The sequence below is a fragment of the Euphorbia lathyris genome, chromosome 1 (assembly GCF_963576675.1).
Source record: "Euphorbia lathyris chromosome 1, ddEupLath1.1, whole genome shotgun sequence".
NCBI classification, from domain to species: Eukaryota; Viridiplantae; Streptophyta; class Magnoliopsida; order Malpighiales; family Euphorbiaceae; genus Euphorbia; species Euphorbia lathyris.
Genome location: NC_088910.1, coordinates 17,378,074 through 17,402,355, shown reverse-complemented (window position 1 = coordinate 17,402,355; position 24,282 = coordinate 17,378,074). Strand labels below are relative to the sequence as shown.

Genomic DNA, 24,282 nt, shown 5'->3' with positions numbered 1-24,282 from the left:
CTCATTGTTTTTGTTTTTGATAAATAAAACTAAAAATATAGATTAATTATATTTCTAAAAAAATAATGGATAAATTATATTTAAAATTCTTGAATTACAACATTATGATTCATAAATTTTATTTTTTAATATAAAAATCATTAAATTTTACATTATTATAATATTAAAATCCAATTCATAAAAAACATTCGTAACATGATAAGAATAAACTAGTATTTGACATAATTTATAATGATATAGATAAAAAAAAATCAATGATGTAGTTAAATTTATACTTATTTTTTTCAATGAATTTTTTGGTGATTTGAATTTACATTACACTGTGAAGAAATAAAATGTAAAGAGTTGTGAATATATTTTATCAGAAAAATTATAAAAATATGGGGTGAAACCAGTACGGCCCAATAGCGTTGGGCCACGATGCAACATTAAACGACGCCGTATAAAGAAAACCTTTATCTCTCTGCAGCCATGACCACACGGCTATGAAACCTTAAAATATACGCGGAGAGAGCTTGAAGTTTGAGCAGTAAAAGGCGAGGGCATAAAAAAGGCAGAACGCTATCAAGAAATCGAGACGGAGAATTTTGCTGCCCAGGAACTTCAAATTACGAAAATAAATTATTCAGAGAATGTTCTACAGAGGGTATGTTCCAATTTTACCTTCTGATCTTTCGGTTTTCCTCTTTCATTCAATTTGCTGTACTCCTTTATCGAATCGGTTTTTGCTGTTGGGTTTTAGGATTCCATCACGGGGCTCTGGTTTGAATTGAATACTTTCCGTCTAGGCACCTCATGTTAGGTCTGAATTTGACTGCAAATAAACGAATACGCATGTTCTTCTTGTATTTTGGGTTATAGACGCGTTTGGATTTTGCTATGCTAGTTGTTAGCTTTGGAGGGTAGAAGTTTCTTGATTAAGGATTTAACTTGAAGCTTTTAGGCATAGTTATTAAAGGCGCTCATGGCGCACTAAGGCGTTAGGGTCCTAGAGCCTTGGCACATGGGGGCACGGTGATGGCATAATAAGAGACTGAATTAGTTGAGATTTGGGTTGGCTTTGGGCTTCAATTTAATGTCTGAGGTATCTCCTTGTAGCTAATAAAGGATTTGCCTAGAAAATCTTCCAAGTTTGCATTTTGAGAAAATTTGTATGTATGCTTTAATTGATACTATTACAGGTAGACTTTGTAAGCTTCTATGGTTATTGTACAATTGCTATTGATGTAACTTTTATAACAAGGATGGCAGTAGATTCAGGAAGCCCTTTAGTAGTATCTTTTCCCGGCCTAATACATCCCTATCCTTCCAACCTTGTCCAGAAAAGTCTAATGACCCTTCCATCTTTGAAAAAGATTGCCCCCTAAAGTTGGTTGAAGTGTCATGATTAACTCCGCAGGTCCTATTGGTAGTGCAAGTGGAGATTTGGACAAGTTGAAGCGCGCATCACTTTAAACAAGTTCTAGGGCACTTTAAGGGGATTATAAGTCACTTTAAGCAAGTTTAAGGAGTTAATTGGTCGTTTTCAAAGTTCACATGGACAATCAGTTCTTGTGGCCAACTTGGAGGGGCTCTGAATGTATTAGGCCACTCTTTTCCATTTTATCACGTAGTTGATGTTGGGATTGGAATTCAGGGCCTTCTGATGTTGCCATTATTAATTCAATGATTGTGAAGAGCATTATATTTTGTTTTTACATGTTACCAGTCAATTTTCAGAAATCAAATCAGCTAGTATTATTCATTAGGCTCTTTAAATTAGAATTTTGGGGGGTTAGGCAGTTTGTGAATGTCTTTCCATTGAGCAGGTTTGCACAGTCTTGTGGTACATATAGGGTCAAATGCTTGGTTTTCATTTTCTTTGAAAATTAGAGTTCGTAGAAATGAGCGATTCTTTTATGTAATGAACTGAGAAATAAAACGTTAGACTGGTACCTGATAACATGGTGTCAATTTTCGTAAATGCATTACATCTTGAATGTAAGGAATGGAAGGAATTATAGCATATGGAGCTAATCCATTAGCCACAGACATTTTAGCTGGGGAAAATTTGAATGGTTGATGAAACGCTTGAAATCCAATCATAAGTCACTGTAATGATGTCGGAAATGTTCTCGATCCAACTTCTTCTTTTATAAGATAAACTTATTTGTTTAGTATTCTCGGACCCGGTCATTCAGCCAGACTAAATAACTTATTGGATAATTTTTATATCCTGCTTTGTGAGGCTTCTGTTTTCTAGTAATAAACAGAATAGATGAATTGACACATGTTTCTTATTGATTTACGACTTTATGTTTGCATCATTGCGTACGCAAAAGTATTGACGATGTTCTCTGTTGGCTATGATGGTTTTGGAAAATTAAAGTAGATATCCAGATGGTGGTGATGGGCGTGAAATTGGCACAAAACGTCAGCGTTTAGTTGATCAAGGTCGTCCATTCTATGCAACTTCCCCTGGTTCGAGTTTTATGTATAATCCACCAGCTTATGGATATCCACCCCAACCTCCTCCTTTCCCTGTTGTTCGACTTCGTGGTCTCCCATTTGATTGCACAGAAGCTGATGTTGCCGAGTTCTTCCGCGGTCTGGACATAGTTGATGTCCTTTTTGTCCACAAGGGTGGGAAGTTCAGTGGTGAAGCTTTCTGCGTCTTGGCTTATCCTCTTCAGGTCGATTTCGCGCTTCAAAAGAACAGGCAGAATATGGGGAGGCGATACGTTGAGGTTTTCAGAAGTAAGAGGCAGGATTACTATAAGGCAATAGCAAATGAAGTGTCGGATACTCGTGGTAGTCCACCTCGTCGAAGTGCTCCAAGAGCTAAATCTTATGATGAGGGAAAGGATTCAGCTGAACATACAGGGGTATTACGACTAAGAGGACTGCCATTTTCTGCTGGAAAGGATGACATACTGGATTTCTTCAAGGATTTTAATTTATCAGAGGATTCAGTTCATATTACCATGAACTCCGAAGGGAGGCCTACCGGGGAAGCATTTGTGGAGTTTGAAGGTGTAGACGATTCAAAAGTTGCAATGGCGAAGGATAGGATGACTCTCGGGAGTCGTTACATCGAGCTGTTTCCCTCGTCAATGGAGGATTTGGAAGACGCAGTTAACAGAGGCCGGTGATTCTCAGTTCTCAATGTCATACTGGTAAAAGTTTTGGTTCATTGCCCGTTCTTGCGGTAAAATACATCTATGGCCCCTGAACTATATAAAGTCAAACTTTACATTATTGTAACATCAACGATTGGGTCACCGATAATGAAGTTTAGTAGCGCTATGGTTGATGGGTTATGGATGTATTTTACCTGTTTTTCTTAGTGCAGTTGTTTATTTTTTGTTAGGATCCTTAAAAAGAACATTTTTCTAGTGAATGATATGAAATTGTATTTCTATTATGTGTTGATTAGTTGAATCATAACTCCATATAAATGGTGCATCAGTTGCAGCTGCTTGTTGGAACTTTTAATCTCATGCTTGTGGAATGTTGAGTTGTGTCATCAAGTTTATGCCTTTCGTTGCAGATTTTCTTTCCAGTGTTCATTGTAATTTGGTATTTTATGCAAGTAGTAGATGATCATGGGAAGGTTTCAAATCATTTAAGGTAGAAGAAAAGATGTTGCGAGAGGTAGATATTGAATTCGAGTCTTAATATATACAATATATTTTAGTTGGGAGAGGGGTCTGATAATTTAAACCAATTTTGCGGGTTGATATAGGGAGGAGAAGAAAAGATTGATCTCCCTAGAAAACCAGCTTTATCGCTCTTTGATTGAACTATGAAACTTTTTTATCTGTTCATGTACCAGGTTCAGATCGAGTTTAACGGGTTTACATCTAAAAATGCTGTCTAAGTCCAGTCTATAACGGGCTTGCATCTAAAAATGCTGTCTAAGTCCAGTCTAATTTGCTATTAATTTAGGTGTGGGTTCGAAAATCAAATTCTAAAACAGCTCGTATAGTCCACCTTAAAAAAAAAAAATTAATAATAAAAAATTTATTATTTATATTTTTTATTTTAGAAAATTAATTAATTATATATATATATATATAAGGTTGGGCTGGATAATTCTATTTTTATAAATTTGAAACTGATAAAGAAATCTGTAGAGAATCGGATGCTTCTAATAATTTCTCGTGGACTTAGAGACTTGAAGTTACAAAATATATGTTTTAATTTTCTCCTCTTGTGAATTTTCAATCTTTTGTAGATTCAGAACTGTAACTGGTAATTAAGTAGTATAAGGAACATGAGCAAAATAAGCTTTTGGCTCCTGGATTTAAGCTAAAATTTGACTTTTGATCCCTTATTTTTTTATTTAATGAGATTAGCATCCTTTTTTTTTTTTTGTCAAAAATGTAGTTCATGTTTGAACACCACACTGTTAAATTTAATGGATACCATGTCATGGAACCGACTGAACTAAAAGCTCGAACCGATAGTTACTGCCCAATCATATATCTTATATTAATTTCTGACAATACTAATATATATATATAGGAAACCTCAAAAAGAAAAATATAAGTTTAATATATCATGGTATCTCAGTATTTATTTAGAATATCTGATTGGGTTCTAAATTTTGAAAATGTATTATTAGCGTTAGGACTGTAAATGAGCCAAACCACTCATGAGCGGCTTGGCGTTCGATTCGATAAAAGTTCAATCGCATTTGGCTTGAAATCTCGCAAACGGGTTTGATTATAGGCCGAATAAGCTTGGTTCAATTTTTTTTAATAATAGTATTTATATAAACGGGAAAATGTTAAACAATCTAGTTTTGTAGGTTTGAAAACTATGTAATTTTGGATTAAAAAAATTTCAAATGAATATAATTTGTGAGCGAAGTTCATGAGCATAACTAGCGAGCTGCTCACAAGCAAAGCTCATGAACCAGCTCACAAACAGAATGTTGACCTTGAGCTTGTTCAAGTCGAGCATGAGCAGGTCAAAGCTCGGCTCGATTAAACCGTAATTAGCTCTTTGAATTTACTTAAAATGATCTATTAAATCCTAAATTTATTTAAAGTTGCCTATTTGGTCTTTTAAAGCGGTTACATTGCTCTATAAGATTTTTGAATCTGTTTAAAGTAATGCACATTTTAACTTGTCCAAATTTCGTATTAGTCTGCCATGTGAACTAAGAGGATTAATAAGGTTACATTTTAAGCAAATTTAAGAGATTAGTAAAACATATTCAGAATTTAGGGGTCAATCAAATAATTTTGATAAATACGGTGGCCGGTGATTTATTAAGTCAAAAATATATATGAAATTGAATAGAAAGAATATTTTTAATTTTGTTAATTCCATGAGTTAAAGAGGTCGGCCACCCACCCTCTCATGTCATATACATTTTATGCCATTCTCTTTGGAATGCATGTTCATATATTTTTTGCTCCATACTTCATTAAATTCAATTTTGACTCATTTACCTTCAACTTATTCAAATATTAATTCTTCATGCTACAATCTACACAAATATATAATTAGTAGAGAAAATTATAAAAATACATTTTATTTGTTTATCCATTTGTAAAAACAATACTCGTAGTTTAAAAGTTTGTAAATAGAGATTTGTACTTTCTGAATTTTGCAGTTAAAGTTAAAGAATGCGTAAGTTAAAGAATATGTAAGTCAATTTTTAATACTTATAATTTAGTTAATTTATAAAATTAGACTTTATATTTTGGATAATTTACATATCCTTTGTAGAAATTACAAATTTTATAACTTAAATATAAAAAAATTACTAAAAATTGAAAGAACTTAAGAAAAGTAGAATTTTGGGATAAAAACCAAATTTAACCCTAAAGTTATAAGGGGAGTGTAAGTTAACATACAAAATGATGCAAATTTAATTCTAATGGTTCCAATCAAAATCAATTTTAGCCATATGTTATCGAAAATTTGAAAAAACTGATTTGACTGTTATTTAATTGTCACTTCAGACATTTCAAACATCAATTATGTCTAAGATATTTCGTGTGTTACTAACACAATTACAAATAAACATGTTAAAATGTTAAGAACTAATATATATAAGTAAATCACAAATTTTTGTGTCTCAAAGTGTAAAATATTTTATGTGTAACTAATATAGTTACAAATAACCAACTAAAAATATATGAAACTGCTTCAGTTTATCAACAAACTTATTTGAAAGGTTCGATATGACATTTAATAACAGTAAAACCAACTTTTTGAAATACGGTTAAAATTAATTTTGTTTGAAGACATTAAAATTAAATTTGTATCCTTTGATATGATTAGGACTAAATTCTACTTCTTTTATAACGTTATGGTTTGACTATTATCCTAGATTTTTTTTTAAGATTAATAGTACGATTAGAGCTCTGAAAAGTGATCACCAAATATAAAGAGGAATCCAGTTCTGATCTGAGAGATCATTAAATAGAAGAGAGATAACAGGCAAAGGACAATTTTATTTGACAGATACAACATAAATATTAACAGAGGAAGATCATTATGTCACAGACAGACTAATACAAGTCGGCATAAATTATAAGCAAAATATCCTAATTTGATTTTTTTTTAGGAGTATAAAAATTTATATTGTAACTTACGAAATTATAAAATTATATCTCGAATATTTTTAAGTACGGCTAATTTTATTCACATCTAATAGAAAATTCAAACGGATTGCTTTGATTATTATTTATTTGACTATTATATCATACATTCTAAATAAATTTATCGATAACTGAAACAATTTTGTATATTTTTTACAAATTATTTATAATTGTGTTATATATGTGGCACAATTTAGTTGTTGGTATTTTGACGTGTTGTTTTTGTAACTCTTTTAGTAATAAAGTAAATATTTTAGACATAATTGATGTATGGATGGTTCAATGTGATAGTTAAATAACAAACCAAATAATAGTAAATCAGTTTGTTCAAAACTTTCATTAGGTTAAAGTAAAATTGACCATATTGGGAAACGTTAGAGTTTTTACCGTTACATACGTTAAGAGTAAATCTACACTTTTCAAGAAATGATAGGAATAAATTTATAGTTTATCCTTTGATTATATAAGTAAAATACGACTTGTCAAAAAAAAATATAAGTAAAATACGAAAATATACTAATATATTTAATAACAGTGAATTTAATTATTTAATTATTTACAATATATCTAAATAATAGGTGATGCCTTCAATAATGAATACATTTTTCCGTTCATGTCTTCTGGTCATCTGGATCAATAACAAACCATCGGGGAAGGGCCGAATTTCAGTATCCCCTCTCTCATGCTTAAGTCAATGAAGTACTTAGAAGTACAAGATAACTTGAAAGCAAGTGATAGTAGACTGTATTTAGTTATGACGTGCCTGGGGTTTAGATTCCAACACTATTTAAAAACAATTATGTACCTGAACAACTCATTACTTTACACGTGTCACATTCTAATTGGTCCTGATAATAAGTTGTACACGTTTTACCTTGGGATTGGCTTCATAATCTTTCTTTCTAAATCATTCCGTAATACACAACTTGATATGAGGATAAGGAGTGTGCCTTTGGGATCCGGCACAACTATTGTCCATATGTCCTCTTAGACAACTTCCTGAATGACTAGAGTAGCTTTCAGGTTGACGTTTAAAAAATGCTTCATGAGAGTAAGGGATACTCTGATTATGTCCTTAGGACACCATGCAAAAGCCTGAATATTATACTTCAAAGTTTTCCCCATGTCTGCCTGTGGTTACTCTGAAATTTCTGTTGCAAACTTTACAGATTCTCCTTCTACTAACCACCTAATTCCAGAGCTCCAACACGCTCAGTCCTTTCTCTTTCTTCCTCCATGACTTCTTGTAACGACTTCATATTCAATGACGTGATATAAGTTTCCTAGGCCACCACTTGATTTCCCCGAGCTACAGTCATACCACTTTGCATAGGAATTTACCATGCCAAATGGTGAATGGATAAATTCCCTACTGATTCGGACAAAAGAGGATACCCAATGATAACATTTAAGGCAAAACAGAATCGATTACCAAGACCTCATTCGTTTTCTTCCATTTGAGTGGACCATCCTAATGGAAATTTTCATTTGTGTACTACCCAACAATGGTACCAAATGCCCTGAGATTCCTACCAATGGTGACAAGGTAGTAATAAGCTTCACCGAATTAAGCCCATAATGCCTTATAGGCTTTGCGAGTTATGATATTTTCCGAACTTCCTGTGTTATGATATTTTCCGAACTTCCTGTGTCGATGAAAACTCTTCTGACTTTATAATCTCAAGCAAAATTTCAATGACTAAGAGATCGTTGTGTGCTTCTCGAGAAAAACTTCTGAAAGATAATTCAGATTTTTGATTTGGTAATCCCCTCCTGATCCCGATGAACTCTCTTTCTCTTGGTTGAAGGATCCACCCTATGACCTCCAGCAATGACATTAATCACTCCCTTGGGAGCCCTATCAACATGTTGCTTATCCTTCGGCTCCCTAGCTTTAATGGCATTTTTAAGGAACTTGTCAAGTTTCCTACTTCGGCCATTTTATCCAGCTATGTTGCTAGTTGTTTGCAATCCTTCTTGTCATGCCCCTCACTTTTATGATATTCATAATACAGGTTGTTGTGTCTTCAGTCTGAAGTTTTTAACTTCGGCGGATATTGGATGTGTTGTCTATCGGATTCTACCTAATACAAAATTTCTTCCTATGAGCGCTTAAAGGGACATAATTGCAATCCGGTTGTTCCCTGGATTTTTTGTGATCATCCATGCTCTTGTCGCTTTTATGATCCTTTAGTTGATGAATCGAACTCAACCTCTCATTCAATAATGTATTCAACTTATGACTATCCCATTTGACAAAGTTACGAGCTCTTTAGGGAAATGTCTTCGGCTTCCTAGTGGTTTGCACTAATTGACAAATTTGGCCGCATCTTCATTTTGGGACAATAAGAGCCCTATATGAGTTCCTTTCTAATAAGTGCATCTTTTCTTTTGTCGATGTTGCAATCTCCTTCATGTATTTCTTTCAATATATATTCGGCATCTTTGAAACTAACACATTTGAGCCAATGATGATAATATGGCCTTATGTAGAGAATGTCACTGATCACAACATAGGGTCTAAACTTGCAGATGACTTTGATTTGTTCATTTTTGTCCTCTAGTATGGCTTTTATTTTTACATAAGAGAAGATGTGGGTAGTACCATCTTTACTTAAGTCTATGGACATTACCCCTACCTCATGGATGATTGGCTTCATGTAGACTTTGATTTGGAAAGGAGATTGATTTGGTCCTTTTAGGTGGATGTTGTTGGTCCCTAGTAATTAGTTCCAGGGGGGATATGAACTAATGTAACTTTTTCGCTTTTAATTATGCTGACTTAATGTTATTTTAAGAGTTTGATAACTCAGCGTGTTGGTCAGCATGGCCGATTGATTAGTCAGACAGTTTTAGTTCTATGCTGACTAAGACTGCTTGACTTGAGAGTTGGGAATTGACACTTGAAAGGTCAGCTTCCAACTCAGCACTCAGATTTACTCAGTTTCAGTTTTAATAATTTATAAGCTGAGTAAATTTCACAAGCAACACATGCATATATATATATATATATATATATATATATATTTATATATTGAGAGAAAGAGTTTAGAAGTTACTCAGCATGACTTATCCTGGTTCGGCCTCTCTGCCTACGTCCAGTCCCCAGTTCCTCCTGGGATTTTCAATCCAATACTGAGCTCTTTCAAGGTAGAGCACAAACCCTTTACAAGGCAGTGAGTATGCAAGAGTACGTCCTCTATTCGTCTACTCAGCTCCTACTAAGTACTACAACCCAGCACTTAGATTTTTCTACCACTGAATACTTACAACCAAGTACTCAGCTCAACACTCTCAATATTTCTATTGATCACAAACTTGTTCTTTTTCAACTAAAGAACACCTTAGATGATTACAAAACAATCAATCCAGCATTTACACAAGGAATAGAAAATTCGGTGTAAGATCTTTTTGTATTTGAGTGCTTTGAAGATTTTCTCTCTTGAATTTTTCTTTTGATACTTCGGCAATGATCCAAGGCTCTTGATTGTCCTTTTATAGATGGAAACCTGTAGATGGATCATTTGAATTGTTTTAGCCGTTAACACCAAAACGGCTCTTTTAGGGAACATCTTCTGGTCAGCTTCAAACTGTTCCGCCATTCCCTTCCTCTGTTTTCTTCAGGCGTCAGGTTTTGTCTTCTTGCATCAGACTTGTCTTTTTGTGCCAGTTGTCTTTTACCAATAATCCATTGACCCATGTTTCTTGGAATTAGTCTTCTGTGTATTTTCGAGGCTTCAATTATTGGTGCAGAAGATTGGCAGACTTTGTCCTCTAGTGAACGGATCCTTCATGCTGTCCTGACTGTCACTCAGCTTCACTCGTTATCTTCGAATGTTCAACTTTCATGCTGAGTTCCTTCTTAGTCAGCTCCGTTCTGTTTATACGATTCTGAAGGAGTCTTCTAATTTAGTCAGCTTCGTTCGGGGAACTTTGAAGGAGACTTCTGATACTCAGTTCTACTTCACTCAGCTTCTATTCTTTCATGCTGAGTTCCGCTTCACTCAGGTTGGCTTATGCTGACTTTTGTCCTGTCTAACTTTATATATATATTTTTGCACTCAATATTGAACAAACACATTAGTACAATTAAATCAAAGCATTTAAATTTAATTGCCTCTTAATCATGGATGATTTTGTCAAATCAAAATCTTGTGGAAAGGTGTTTCAACAGATGTTGCCTTTGTTACCTGGACCCCTTTATAATTTTCTTCTCTAGGGACGCATTTGATTTTTATCTTCCCCCTTCTTGATGCGTTGAAGCCATGAATTCTCTAGCTAGAGAAAATTATTGTTTCATTGTTGAATCATTGGCTTCGTAGTTGTTTAACAGTTGGCAGACCACCAAATTGGAATCAATTTTGAAGATTGTTCGGTTTTGTTTTATGACGTTCATGATTCAAAGTGTGTATAGTATACTTCATATTCTCCAATATTATTGGAGGCATGGAAAGCTGGGGTAGCCGCATATTAAAATGAAATTCCATCTAGTCTCTTAATGTATACCCATATTCCTTACCCATCTTTGGTAAAGCTGCATTCTACAAACTCTTCCCATAAAAATTTGATGTTATTTAGGCCTCAGACTCGAATTCTGGAATTTTTATCAAGAAGTTGGCCAGTGCCTGTTCTTTGAAGGCTTTTCGAGGCTCGAATTTTACATCAAACCCTGTTAGACGTAGAGCCCATTCTAATAGCCTGCCCAACGTCTCTAGGCGCTGAAGAATCTTTCTCAATAGTTTGTTTGTCTGCACTACAATTGGATGGCTTTGAAAGTAGTATCGAAGCTTTTAGGTATTGATGACCACTCTAGAAGCTAATTTTCCTAGCCTAGGGTAGCACATTTTTGCATCCCTAAGAACTCTACTAATATAATATGCAAAAGAACTACTCCACTCCCTATTCTCTGATCAAGACAGTCCCTAGAGACTCTTCGGCCACAATAATATAGAGGAAAAGTGTTTCTCCTAACACCAGGAAACTCAAGAGGGGATGAGAGGATATGAATTCTTCCAATAGCTCGAATGATGTATGAGACTCGGGGGTTCAATTAAACTCATTTACTCTATTTAGACTTTTGTAAAACGACATGCACCTTTTGACCGAGCAAGAGATGAAGCATACTAAGGTATTGATATTGTCGTTGAGTTTTTGAACATCATTGACTTTTTTAGAGGAGCCATGTCGATAATCGCCTATAACTTGTCAGGATTTGCCTCAATTCCTTCTTTGGAGGACCACATTAAGGTTTGAGGCATGATCCTCGATGCATTTTCTCTTGACGATTATATCATCCACATAGATCTTTATTCCATCTCCAATAAAGTTTTTGAAGATCTTATTTACCATTCGCTGGTAGGTTTCTCTTGCATTTTTTAGACCGAAATATATTACTTTGCAAAAATAAGTCCCTTTCGGAGTGATGAAGCTTGTTTCCTTTTTGTCTTCTTTAACCATCATGATCTGGCAATATCCGACAACTGTATCTAATAAGGAATACACAATTAGTCTATATGTTATATTTTATTCCGACATTACAATCCAGACTATACTTTGTGCAATAGAATAAGCAATAAATTTACTAATCCAATAAAGAACCAAATTATTACACATTTTTTACAAACTTTGAACAAAGAAACACCTTGATTAGACGCCTGAAGTGTACCATCAACAAAATCCAATTTGTTCTTCGACATTAATATTATTTTCATGTCGTTGACCTATGAATAATAATTGTTCCCTGAATTAGGAAGAACAGGAGAAACCAAAACTAATACCGGATCTTCTCTAGAATTAATGTACATAACGGGGACTTGCCTCATCAATTATGTTGTTTCTATTGTTTGCCATTAGAATGACAAGAGAGAAAGAAGAAGAATTAGGAACAAAGAAGAAGAAATAGGAATACCAATCGATAGAAATAATTTCAATTCTAAAGAATTCTAAAAGAACTCTTGTGATAACGTCTGGATAAACAAAACTAGAATCTTGATTAAAAATGAATGAATTACACATAAAAAGTAAGAATACAAAGTAATCAAGTAAGTTGAAATGAATAACATGTTATTTATAACAATTTAATAATCATAACCTAACAACCCTAACTAACCTATTAACTAATATTAATTAACCATGTTCAACTCTAATCATGGCTAATAAACTTGATTTTTAACTAATCTTAACATATTTTTTTTTTATAATTACTATAGAAGTATAGAAATTTGAGTGTACGCATATACTATACAAATTTTAGTAAAACTATTTTGATGAAATTTAAAAATTTATTATTATTTATATAATTAGGTACAATTTTGTATTTCCATATAAAAAATAAATAAAAGTACTAACAAAACTTAAATTTTTTATATAACATGATATATTTACTACGTAACACGTTGACCTTATAATTACATTTACTTTAGAAATTCAAAGATCTACGAAAATTTTCTTACATAAGGCCCATTTAAAAATTCATTTGCATCCGATACTAATACAATTTCTTTTTAGAGAAAATTACACAGAAATTCATCTTTTAGAAATTATTTATAACTATATCAAGTCATAATTTTGGATTATGTCAAACTAGTAAAATCAGTACTTTTAATATATTTTAAGGATTAGAATTTATAAATTAGAAAAAAAAAATTTATAAATTAGAAGTTTAGAATATATTTTCCAGGGTCTATGATTTATGAATTGGATTCTAGAATTTTTAAATTATGATATAAGATCATAATATATAGAAAATAATAACATATTAAAAATTAAGATTGGTGATATGACTTAGTTGTAATTTTATACTTAATTATGATATTCATGTAATTGACCCTTGTTTTTATATCACAAAGAAAAGGATAATTTTTATACTCAAATAACACCCAATATATATGATTATCATTCACTTAATCATATATATTTATTTTTTAGCTATCATATAATTGTTATTGTATTATAAATAGTAGTTATGATATTTTGGTAGTTTCTATTTCAGTATTGACGATTCAGTTAATTAAAGATGATGTGGTTTTATCAAACTGGCTGAGATCATTTTATAAGATATTTATAAAGTAATGAGATTCTTTTCTTCAATCGAATTCGTGCATGAGAAACGTCAAATAAATTCTAGCCGACTCTGAATCATTTCGAGACTAAGAGGGTGTTTGTTTTAGCGTTTCGCAGGAGCGTTTAGCGGTTTTACACCAAACCGCTAATAATATAATGTTTGGTTATGATTTTAAAACCACAGCGGTTAGCGGTTTTGGAGCGAACAGCAGCGGTTCACGAAAAGCTCCAATTTGGAGCTTTTCACGAAACGCTGTTTTTAGCTGTTTAGCTTTTGAAAAAATTAACCTTATTTTTATTCTTGTATTCTTAAAAAAATATAAACAACAGCCTTTGTTTTTTTGAAACCAACGGCAACCTATTTCTTTCCCTATAATTTATCCCAAACCAACTTATTGATCTCTCCAAATATATATTTTAAAAAAATGTCAGATCCCATTCCATCAAAGTGAAATTTTCGGTTTCATCCCTCTTTAGTAAATTTCAGTTTCATCCCTCTTTAGTTTTTAACAGGATTCAATTTCTACTTTCATAAGGATTCAATTTCTACTTTCATCTTAATTCAAATTCTATGAGACCTATTAATCCTAACCTTACAAGGATCGATCTCACCAAGTATAAAATCACCTTCAATAAATCAGAATGCTCCAATTAACCATCCTTCATCTGCATTGTGGCTGGATTTCTTAGGAGTGGGTACAGTAAGAGGTCGATTTGTTTTGAAGCCAGTTTAGAACTTAAAGGTTATTCAGTTCTCTATATTTATACTCCCTGCTAATTCGTTCAAATTCGTAAGCATTGGGTCTGTTCTTTTTCTTGTTCTCCATACAAATCGATTCTTCTTCTAAATTGGATTTCCTCTTTTGAAGTTTGAAGGTGAATAGTAAAGGGTAATTTAGTCATTTTCGAAATCATAAACGGCAAAAAATCTAACAAACAGACGAAAGGACTAAACAGTTCACTGAGAAAAAGGTTAGAGACCTTACCATGTGTTTTTGAAAATACAAGGACTAAACAGTGTGTTTTGTTAAAATATAGGGACTAATAAATTAATTACCCTTATTTTTATCAATATTCGTACAACATGTTTATTTATATTATTACTTGATATTGTTAAAAAATATGGGTATTTTAGAGGACAGAGTTGGGGTTAGCTTTCCTAGGCTGATCCCAGGTTAGCTTTTGTCTCGGTGTTGGTTTGTTTTCTTTCCTGTTTCTACCAAAAAAAAATATGGGTATTTTTGTCTTTTTATATATTAACAGCAACAACTCTTTATAAATTTACCAAACACTAATTACCAATTAGCTAACTGCAAACAGTTTACTGCAACAGCTAACAGCAACAACTGAACCAAACAGGCCCTAGGCCCTAAGGCTTTGTTATTGTTGTTGATTTTAAAGTTAACTAAACCCTTTAAAATTGATATAAATTTTCAGTAAAATTTACCCATATAGTTGTGTGAGATTTTGAAAATGTATACACGTGCATTACTGGTTATACTTTCATACTATAGGATCGTTCAAGTTGATATTTTCGAAACATTATATAAATTAAAAATGGTTGACCTTTTATTTATACTATATATTAAAATTATAATTGGCATGCTTTTGTTTCTTTTTCAGGGAAAGCATTCAAATGACATGAACACAATAAATTGGTGTATATATGTATGAAAAAGAAGAATTCATATTTCATGACAATTTTTTCCAAACTTTATCTTTGACTATATCAGCTTCACTCAACAAAGCTTATCCCTTTCTCCCATTTTAATCTCTCTCTTGTCATAATATAATTCTAAATTTCTATAATACGAGTTCTTATATCAGATATCGGATCTATCACATAAAAAATCTATAATTCATATTTTGATATATACTGTGACTTCACTTAAAAAAAATACAATTGAGATGTGTGGATCCACACTACACGTGTCAAATGTGTATTAGGGATCTTCCATTATTGAACCTCTAATAATTTTTTCTATAAATACATAAATTTTTTAAGGAGGATCATATCTTTTAAAGATATTTCATTGAAATTACGACTGGATACATGAAATTGTTGTTCAATTATTTTTAAACACATTGAGTTTTTATTGGATGATCAAGTTATATGTGTGATTCAAACTACATTTAATACGCATAAATTATCAGTATGTCGCATAAACATATGTAATTGTTAATATGTCACTATTTTAACAATATCAATTAACACATAAATCGTCACGACAGATTTTTTTCTAACATGCAACCTCTAAAACAATACTACACCTGTTTCATATTACATGTCTTTCTAAAGACTTTTTTTTTTCATTATATATTATATATGTTATTTTATATGATCAGTACACGTTAAGTCATTTTTTTCCTACTATAAAACACGAGTTTATGAAAATTAATTAGAATAATGAACTTATTAAATAAATAGTGGAATTAATAAATAAGGGGCAATAATGTCTTTTCTTCTAATATCTTTAATTTCTATGCAACTCTCTAAAACGACATGTAATATGAAACGGGTAGAGTAACTTATTATCACACTAGAGTCCGTTTGTTTTAGCTGTTACTGTTTACTGTCTGTCGTTACTATTAGTTGTTTATTGTTTCCTATTGCTGATAGACCGTAATATTAGTTGTTGTTTTTTTTAGTGTAAAAAGCAACTGTTTCAGAATTTTAGTAAACACTTTTTATCTACGGCGAACATCAGTTCATTAACAAACAATAAATTGATACTTAAAAAACTAAATTAACAACTTGATGGACCAAATAGATCAATAATTCATAAAACAACAGAGTAAAAATTTACAGAGTTGAGAAAACATTTTTGGCGATTTCAAATTGATTAAAGCCTGAAAATAAAAGTTTGACTAATAACATAGCATTAAATAAAAAGAAAAAGCAGAAAATAGAAATAAATAAGAGCGAGAGAGTGAGAGAACAAAAGCACAGGCATATGTGTCCATGAAAAGCATTAAATACCCTTTCACTTCCCACCTAAATCCACATCTGTTTCTTCTTCATTCACCCTCTCTTCTTTAGGTTCAGCATTCCCTCCTCCTTAAGATAACCTAGCATTCAATTTCAATGTTAGGTGTTCGTTGATTGTTGTTAATTTCATTTTCATTTCATTTCCATCATACCTGCCCCAATACACATCACACATTTCTCACTTATATTTTCCCCCTTTCTTCTCCCTTCCATTTTTGTCTCTCTTTCCCCCTTGAAATGGAGATCGAGGCTGCCAGTAGTAGTTATAGCTCTAAAAGTGACAGTCTAGGCACCAATAGCGCTGGTGCCGGTTGCGGTGATAGTAGTAGTAATAGTACTTGCCTTAATAATTCCGTCGCTAGCGGCGGCGGCGGCGGAGGAGATCGGGGGACGTACTTGATTTGGGAAAATCTTACCGTCATTATACCTAATTTTGGAAATGGTCCGACTAAGCGGTTACTTCAAGGGCTTAGCGGGTTCGCTGAACCGGGCAGAATCATGGCTATTATGGGCCCTTCTGGCTCTGGAAAATCAACACTGCTTGATTCACTTGCAGGTTTCTATCTTCTTCTTCCTTTTGCCCTAAACTTTGATTTTTTTTTTTTTTTTAAATTTCTATATTAAATGTGTTTCTCATACTTGTTTGATATAAGTTATTTTGAAATTTCTGTGATTCATTTTGAATTTGGGTGATAATTTTGCCTTATCATATGATAATTTTGCGTTATCATATTGTAATTTCATAATACCCGTCGTTTTGATATAATCAATATATATTAAATAATTTCTTTCTTTACGTTGTATAATGTGTTTATTGAGATTAATTAGAATAATTGACTTATTATAAAATAAATAAATAATAACACAGTTTTTTTTCTCTAAAATTTTTAATTTTTATACAATTTTTTAGAAAGATGTGTAATATAAAGGAACAGAACTACTCTCATACACTCACATGAGAATAGGTTAAAATTTTCATTATGTATACAATGACTTTTTAAATTTTCATTATGTATACAATGATTTTTTTTTTTTTGGCCATGTATTTGCTATAATGGAGAGAGATCCATTATAGAGATGATTAGTTAGTTTTGAATTACTACTAATTAGTGTTTAATTAGGATGTTAGTAAGTGGTAATCTTATTTGGATAAGAGAAGTTAAATGTTGTCTTGTTATAACAAAGCAAGATTGAACATTAGACTTCAAATCTCATAATAATGGTGTATGGTCCTCATATGGCATTGGAGTATATCTTTTTATTTATTTTTCAGCATTAATGAGGTTTTTATGTTGATAGATTGGTAGTTGAGACTGTGAATGAGTGGGTCCAATTAATGAATAATTATTTATAATATATATATATATATTTTTTTTTGGTATAAAAGATAAATAATAATTTTTGAAAAAATAAAAATAAAAATAAAGTTTATAAATAGAGAAGGTTAGTTTTATCAAAAAAAATATTTTTAAAGGGAGGAAATAGAAAACCTTCGTTGTAAATTTTTAAATCACCAGAAAAAAATAAATGTGAGAAACCATAAATGGTAATTATTTCTATTTCTTATTATATTTTAAATAATTACTTTTATTTCTATTTTGAAATCATGTCATTTGCATGGCTAAGAGGAATAGTTAGAATGAATGGGATCTTGAAACCAAGTGGGCCACTACATTTATGATCCAACTATATATTTTGTCACTTTCCAGCTCATATAAGATATTTTGATTTTAGGATAATGCTATTTCAGAATATTTCAAAAATTAGGAAAATTACATAGCCCTAAATTGTATTACAAAATTAAATTTTAGCCATTAAAATTTTCTTTTCTTAATATATCTGACCTGACCTTGATATTATTTACAATAATAGGACTGTATCTTTTTGCATTATAATTAGACAAACACAAATTCAAGATATAAAATTTGACTTCATAATGCACCAATTTTAATTTTTGTATTTTTCTTAACCGTCAAAATTTATGGGTTACTTTCTTTCGTAAATAAATATTAAAATTGCGGTTTATGATGTTGAAAAGAAAATCTTAAGGTTAAAATTGAAAGTTTCCCCAAAAATTGGGGTTTATTTTATAATTTTCTCTCAAACTTATTAATAATAATGATAACTGGTAACTACTCCCGTCCCATTAATATTGTGGGCGTGTTTCTTTTTGGATGTTTCATAAAATAAATAGGCTTTTTTCATTTTTTTAAACTAAATTTGTTCATCTATTTTTTTTTATAAATTCTTTTTCTTTATAATGGTTTGAGTTATTAAATTTAGAGTGATTGACAACTATTAATGTTTCAATTAAAAAAAACAGCAACTATTAATGTAAAGATATACTATTACTGTTTAAAAATAAATAATTTTTCTTAATACGTGTACCAATAAAAGGCGTATAAATTAGTTGAGTATAAAAAATAAAGATGGTATTAAGAGATTTATACACCGCAGTAAACAGTGATTAAAATAATCTTTCCTTTTTTACAAAAAAAAATAAAATAAAATAATTTTTCGTTAGTCATGAATCTTGTTATTTCACATCACTTGCACCGTTTTATCACTCATATCAAAGACATGTATATACATGTGGTATTTTGTGGGTTCCATCTTGTCCAGATTTTTGTTATGTATTCCGTAGGTGTTGAATAAAAAAAGTCGTAAAATTTCAAATATTCTATCGAGTTTAAAGACATTCCATCCCCAAAATTATTCTGATTATAAAAACGTAGAACCCTTACTTTTTAAACCAATTTATATGCAATTAGTGCATAAGACATGAAAGAAATATTTGGGTTTTTTTTAATGACGTATGAGTAGTGCAATTTATACTCTCAATTATTTATACCAAGGAAAAAATATTGACTGGCAATGATAATTTTCATTAAGGGAAATAAAATGTCTATCAGTATGAGCCAAATAGCATTTTTATTTGTGCTAATGCCATGGTCCAAGAAGTATGGTACTTGAAAATGTAGGTTCTGTGTTATTAAAACTTGGTTGAATAAAGAGAGGACCACCTTCAACATGTGGTCATTACTATTAAAATTGGTTCAAACTATCACACATTAGAATTTTATTTAGCGGCACTTTGTCAAATTTCGTAGTTAAAAAAAGAAATACTGACGAAAATATCCATCACCTAAATATAGTTTCCCTGGTAACTACTGGATACAAAAAATTTAAATGATTTGGCATCAGTGACAGAATTTGGACTGAATCCGTCATTGATGTTTAGAAAAAAAAATCATTTTTTAACATTTTAAAGCCGGTTTTGTTAAGCTATTTGTTGTTTACTGTTGCCGGTAGCTGGTATAGAAAACGAGAATACTGGCTTCTTGAGATATAAATGCTATTTTAGATCTTTCTTGAGGCAAGGCTATGAAATTCGAAGATAATATTTTATTTATTTCCTCAGGTAGACTTTCAAGAAATGTGATAATGACCGGAAATGTTCTGCTCAACGGGAAGAAGAGGAAAGGGGATTCTGGTGTGGTAAGTGAAATTTTCTCTATTACAAAGGCAATATCATGAAAAATCATGTCTTTGATAATAAGTGAAGCTTGAAACTTTTTGTGAATGATTGCTTCTAATTTAAATGAAATGTTAAATGACATGAATAAATTCATTAATTTAATCTTCTTATATTCTCAGGCTTATGTGACACAAGAAGATGTTCTGTTAGGAACTCTTACAGTCAGAGAAACCGTTACTTATTCGGCACATCTAAGGTTTCCAACTAGCATGACCAAGGAAGAATTTTCAGATGTTGTAGAAGGAACAATTATGGAAATGGGTCTCCAGGAATGTTCTGATCGGCTTATCGGGAACTGGCATTTAAGAGGCATAAGCGGTGGCGAAAAGAAAAGATTGAGCATCGCTCTCGAAATTCTAACAAGGCCGCGCCTGTTGTTTCTTGATGAACCTACAAGTGGCCTTGATAGTGCTTCGGCTTTCTTCGTAATTCAAACTCTTAGAAATATAGCTCGAGATGGAAGAACAATCATCTCTTCTATTCACCAGCCGAGTAGTGAAGTTTTCGCACTTTTCGATGATCTTTACTTACTATCCAGTGGTGAAACTGTGTATTTAGGAGAAGCAAAGAAAGCTACAGAGGTACAAAACAAGTTTTCTTCTCTTCATGTTTATGAAACCAAACTCAAAACACTCGGAAAAGACTTAAAAACTATAAATGTTATGTTATAAATCCCTGATGTTCTAAGTGGATTTGGTACATTTTTACAGTTCTTTGCTGAAGCTGGTTTTCCGTGTCCTAGTCGAAGGAACCCCTCCGATCATTTCCTCCGTTGTGTAAATTCGGACTTTGATGCTGTAACAGCGACACTGAAAGGATCTCAAAGACTTCGTGTACGTATAAATTTCGAACAATTTTCAGTTGTAGTCAATAGTATTATCCCAATGTTGGTACATTTGTATGTAAAGACTATGATCAGTTTCAATAATGTCCATTTTCTATTGAATACATGTATGAATTGTAGGATGTCCCAACAACAGCAGATCCTTTTATGAATATGGCAACAGCGCAGATCAAAGCGCGGCTCGTTGAGAAATATAAGCGCTCAAACTATGCAAGAACAGCAAAAGAAAAAATTAAGGAGATATCAACTCTTGTAAGCAGTTTTCTGAGCTGAATCTTTTTTTAGTCCGTCTTTCGATGCTTTCTGGTCGTTATTTCATAGATCCTGTAATGCTTTTTTCTTTCGGTATCATTAACATTGGCACAAAACTTCAAACAGGAAGGACTAGACCTGGATGTAAGAAGTGGGAGTAAGGCAAGTTGGTGGAAGCAACTTACAACATTAACAAAACGGTCGTTTTTGAACATGTCTCGAGATGTCGGTTATTACTGGGCAAGGATAGTGATCTACATACTTGTTTCGATTTGTGTCGGTACTATATATCATGATGTTGGATTTGGATATACTGCAATCTTAGCTAGAGTAGCCTGTGGAGGATTTATAACTGGCTTCATGACCTTCATGTCCATTGGAGGCTTTCCGTCTTTTGTCGAAGAAATGAAGGTAAGAACCTTATTTATAACCCGTGTCGAATAAATTATTTTGTTCTTGTGATTGCTTGTTAATTTTCCTGTTATATAATTAACACCAATGATTTTCCTGACGGATACTTTGTCGACGAAAACAGGTCTTTTACCGCGAAAAGCTTAACGGATACTATGGAGTTACAGTGTTCATCCTGTCGAACTACTTATCTTCCTTACCGTTCTTGATTTCGATCTCAATCCTCTCCGGGACTATATGTTTTTTCTTGGTGAAATTTCGATCAGGATTCGAGCATTATGCATTCTTCTGTCTGAATATCTTTGCCTGCATTTCTGTTATTGAAAGCCTGATGATGGTTGTAGCTTCATTAGTTCCGAATTTCTTGATGGGACTTGTTACCGGAGCTGGAATTATCGTAAGATCATATCACTTTAAGCCTCTGCTAATCTCCTTTTACATATTCCTATCTAAATCAGTTTCGTTTCGTTAATTCGCACAGGGAATTATGATGATGACCTCTGGCTTCTTCCGCTTGCTCTCCGATCTTCCGAAGCCATTCTGGCGTTACCCCGTTTCGTATATCAACTACGGAGCCTGGGGACTTCAGGTAATTCCAGGACCGAAAAGTTACTAAATTAGTATGTTCGTTTAAAGAACTTTAACTGATCCGTGTTGTGATTGAAAATGCAGGGTGCCTATAAGAATGATTTTCTCGGGCTGGAGTTTGATGCACTAGATCCCAGCGCACCTAAACTCACCGGGGAGTATATTATCACACAAGTATTCGGGGTTACATTACACCGTTCGAAATGGTTCGACTTATCAATGATATTCGTGATTCTTGTGGGTTACCGCCTTTTGTTCTTCGTTGTTCTGAAACTAAAGGAGAGAGCTTCACCAATAATGAAGAACATATACTCAAAGAGAACCTTGCAAAGACTCGAAAAGAGGCCGTCTTTTCGGAAGATAACGTCAATTACGTCAAGGAGACATCAGCCTCTACATTCCCTCTCTTCTCAAGAGGGACTTAACTCTCCACTCCATTAATAATATGAAGATTAGAATCATAAATTACAGTGTCTTATATAAACTTAAGTTAGTAGTTGTTGAAGAGATGAAGAATTTGTTTGTCATATAGAATTCAGAAACAAAAAAAAGATAATATATTGATTCCTTTTCTAATTGAGACAAGGAATAGCAGTAAATTTTACTCAGTTTTGGTGCTGAAAATGTCCATAAAATATTGAATGTTTTCTATGATTTGATTTGCATTTAAAATGGTGAAGATCACAGGTCAAAGTGAGAACAGAGTGATGATTATCTTGAAAAGAGGGGAAGCAGAAAAAAAGATCTTTGTATTGCATTTCATTATCTACCTACTGACTCTGCTGAAAAATTAATGTAGAAAAATATCTTTTTGTGACACGTGTCATAAAAATATTCACGACACATTGATCTTAAGGACCGGTGCCCCTTATTATTTAGGGTCTTTTTGGATGAAGGTTTGATAAAGTTCATTAAAGCAAGGGAGGGAAGGTTATTTAGTGAACCTCCAAATCCCATCAATTTTGTGGGACTGAAATTTGGATTATTTCAAAGTTTTCTAACTTTCATTTAATCACAATTTAACCATCACCTCCATTTAAACTCGTTCACAAGCAAGGTTAGCTAAATAACCTCTCTTTAATTAATCACATCTAACCCCAAAATAAACAGACTCTTAGGCCTTGTTTGATAACTTAGTTAATCACTTAAATTAAAATGTTAAGTACTTATTTAATTTAAGTGCGTTTGATAACGATTATTTCTCTACCAGTTAAACTAGTTAATCAAGTTAAAAAAAACACTTATTTTGATAAGTCAAAATATTTAACTTAACATTTTAAGTTAAACATTATCAACTAATATTTTTATAAAAGTTACATCATTCAATACTTTCAGCACTTATAATATTCAGCACTTAAAATTCAGCATTTATTTTTTCAACACTTAATTTTCAGTTTTATCAAACAACACCTTACTCTTCAGGAAAAAGAAAGATTAGCTAAATAACCTCCCTCTAATTAACCTTCTCTAACGCCAAAACAAACAGACCCTTACTCTTCGGGGAAAAGGCTAATGTGTATCGATTATCGTGTTACATTTATGGATTTTGAACTATAGTATTACTAATATTATAATCCTTAAATTTTATTTTTTAATATAAAAATGATTGAATTTTATGTTATTATAATATTAAAGTTTAAATCAATAAAATAAAAAACCGATAAAAATTTAACGAACTGATGCGGTAAAATGGATATTCAACTATAATCTATTGTGATATGGATAATAAAAAAGTTAGTGTAATTTCATTAATTTTTTCTATGAACTTTACTGATTTGAATTTCAGTTTTATATTAATGTAAATTTTAAAGATTTTTATATAAAGAAATTAAGTTTAAGAGTCGTACTATTATCTAAATAGTGATTTATTTAAAATGATATATTAACTTTTAAAGTTATTTACGATTCAAGTTCCTAAATCTCCACATATTTCACAACGTAATAATAGAAAATGATTAAATTTTTGATCAATAACAAAGAGCTTGTATTAAAAAAAACG

The 24,282-nt window shown here is 32.1% G+C and overlaps 2 protein-coding genes across 3 annotated transcripts; both read left to right on the top strand.

Annotated features, from left to right (window-relative positions):
- Nucleotides 1-486: 486 nt before the first annotated feature.
- Nucleotides 487-3,535, top strand: LOC136223294 (uncharacterized). Of its 2 annotated transcripts, none has more exons than XM_066011228.1 (2): nucleotides 487-646; nucleotides 2,369-3,535. In XM_066011228.1, the coding sequence occupies exons 1-2, from the start codon at nucleotides 633-635 to the stop codon at nucleotides 3,129-3,131; spliced, it is 777 nt and encodes a 258-aa protein (XP_065867300.1). In that variant the 5' UTR covers nucleotides 487-632; the 3' UTR covers nucleotides 3,132-3,535. The 2 variants fall into 2 exon arrangements, with proteins under 2 accessions (XP_065867300.1, XP_065867307.1); XM_066011235.1 differs by having other exon boundaries at nucleotides 489-646; nucleotides 2,372-3,535.
- Nucleotides 3,536-16,639: 13,104 nt separating this feature from the next.
- Nucleotides 16,640-22,891, top strand: LOC136223287 (ABC transporter G family member 15-like). Its single transcript, XM_066011218.1, has 9 exons — nucleotides 16,640-17,206; nucleotides 20,072-20,148; nucleotides 20,308-20,769; nucleotides 20,899-21,021; nucleotides 21,153-21,284; nucleotides 21,411-21,695; nucleotides 21,820-22,092; nucleotides 22,177-22,284; nucleotides 22,368-22,891. Exons 1-9 carry the CDS (start codon nucleotides 16,888-16,890, stop codon nucleotides 22,722-22,724), a joined length of 2,136 nt encoding a protein of 711 aa, XP_065867290.1. The 5' UTR covers nucleotides 16,640-16,887; the 3' UTR covers nucleotides 22,725-22,891.
- The last annotated feature ends 1,391 nt before the right edge of the window (nucleotides 22,892-24,282 follow it).

Excerpts from the sequence above, each read along its gene's own strand:
- LOC136223287 (XM_066011218.1), top strand. The coding sequence starts at position 16,888 with ATGGAGATCGAGGCTGCCAGTAGTAGTTATAGCTCTAAAAGTGACAGT. Across the intron at positions 20,149-20,307 it reads GGAAAGGGGATTCTGGTGTG|GCTTATGTGACACAAGAAGA; the intron begins GTAAGTGAAATT and ends TTATATTCTCAG. Across the intron at positions 22,285-22,367 it reads ACGGAGCCTGGGGACTTCAG|GGTGCCTATAAGAATGATTT; the intron begins GTAATTCCAGGA and ends TTGAAAATGCAG.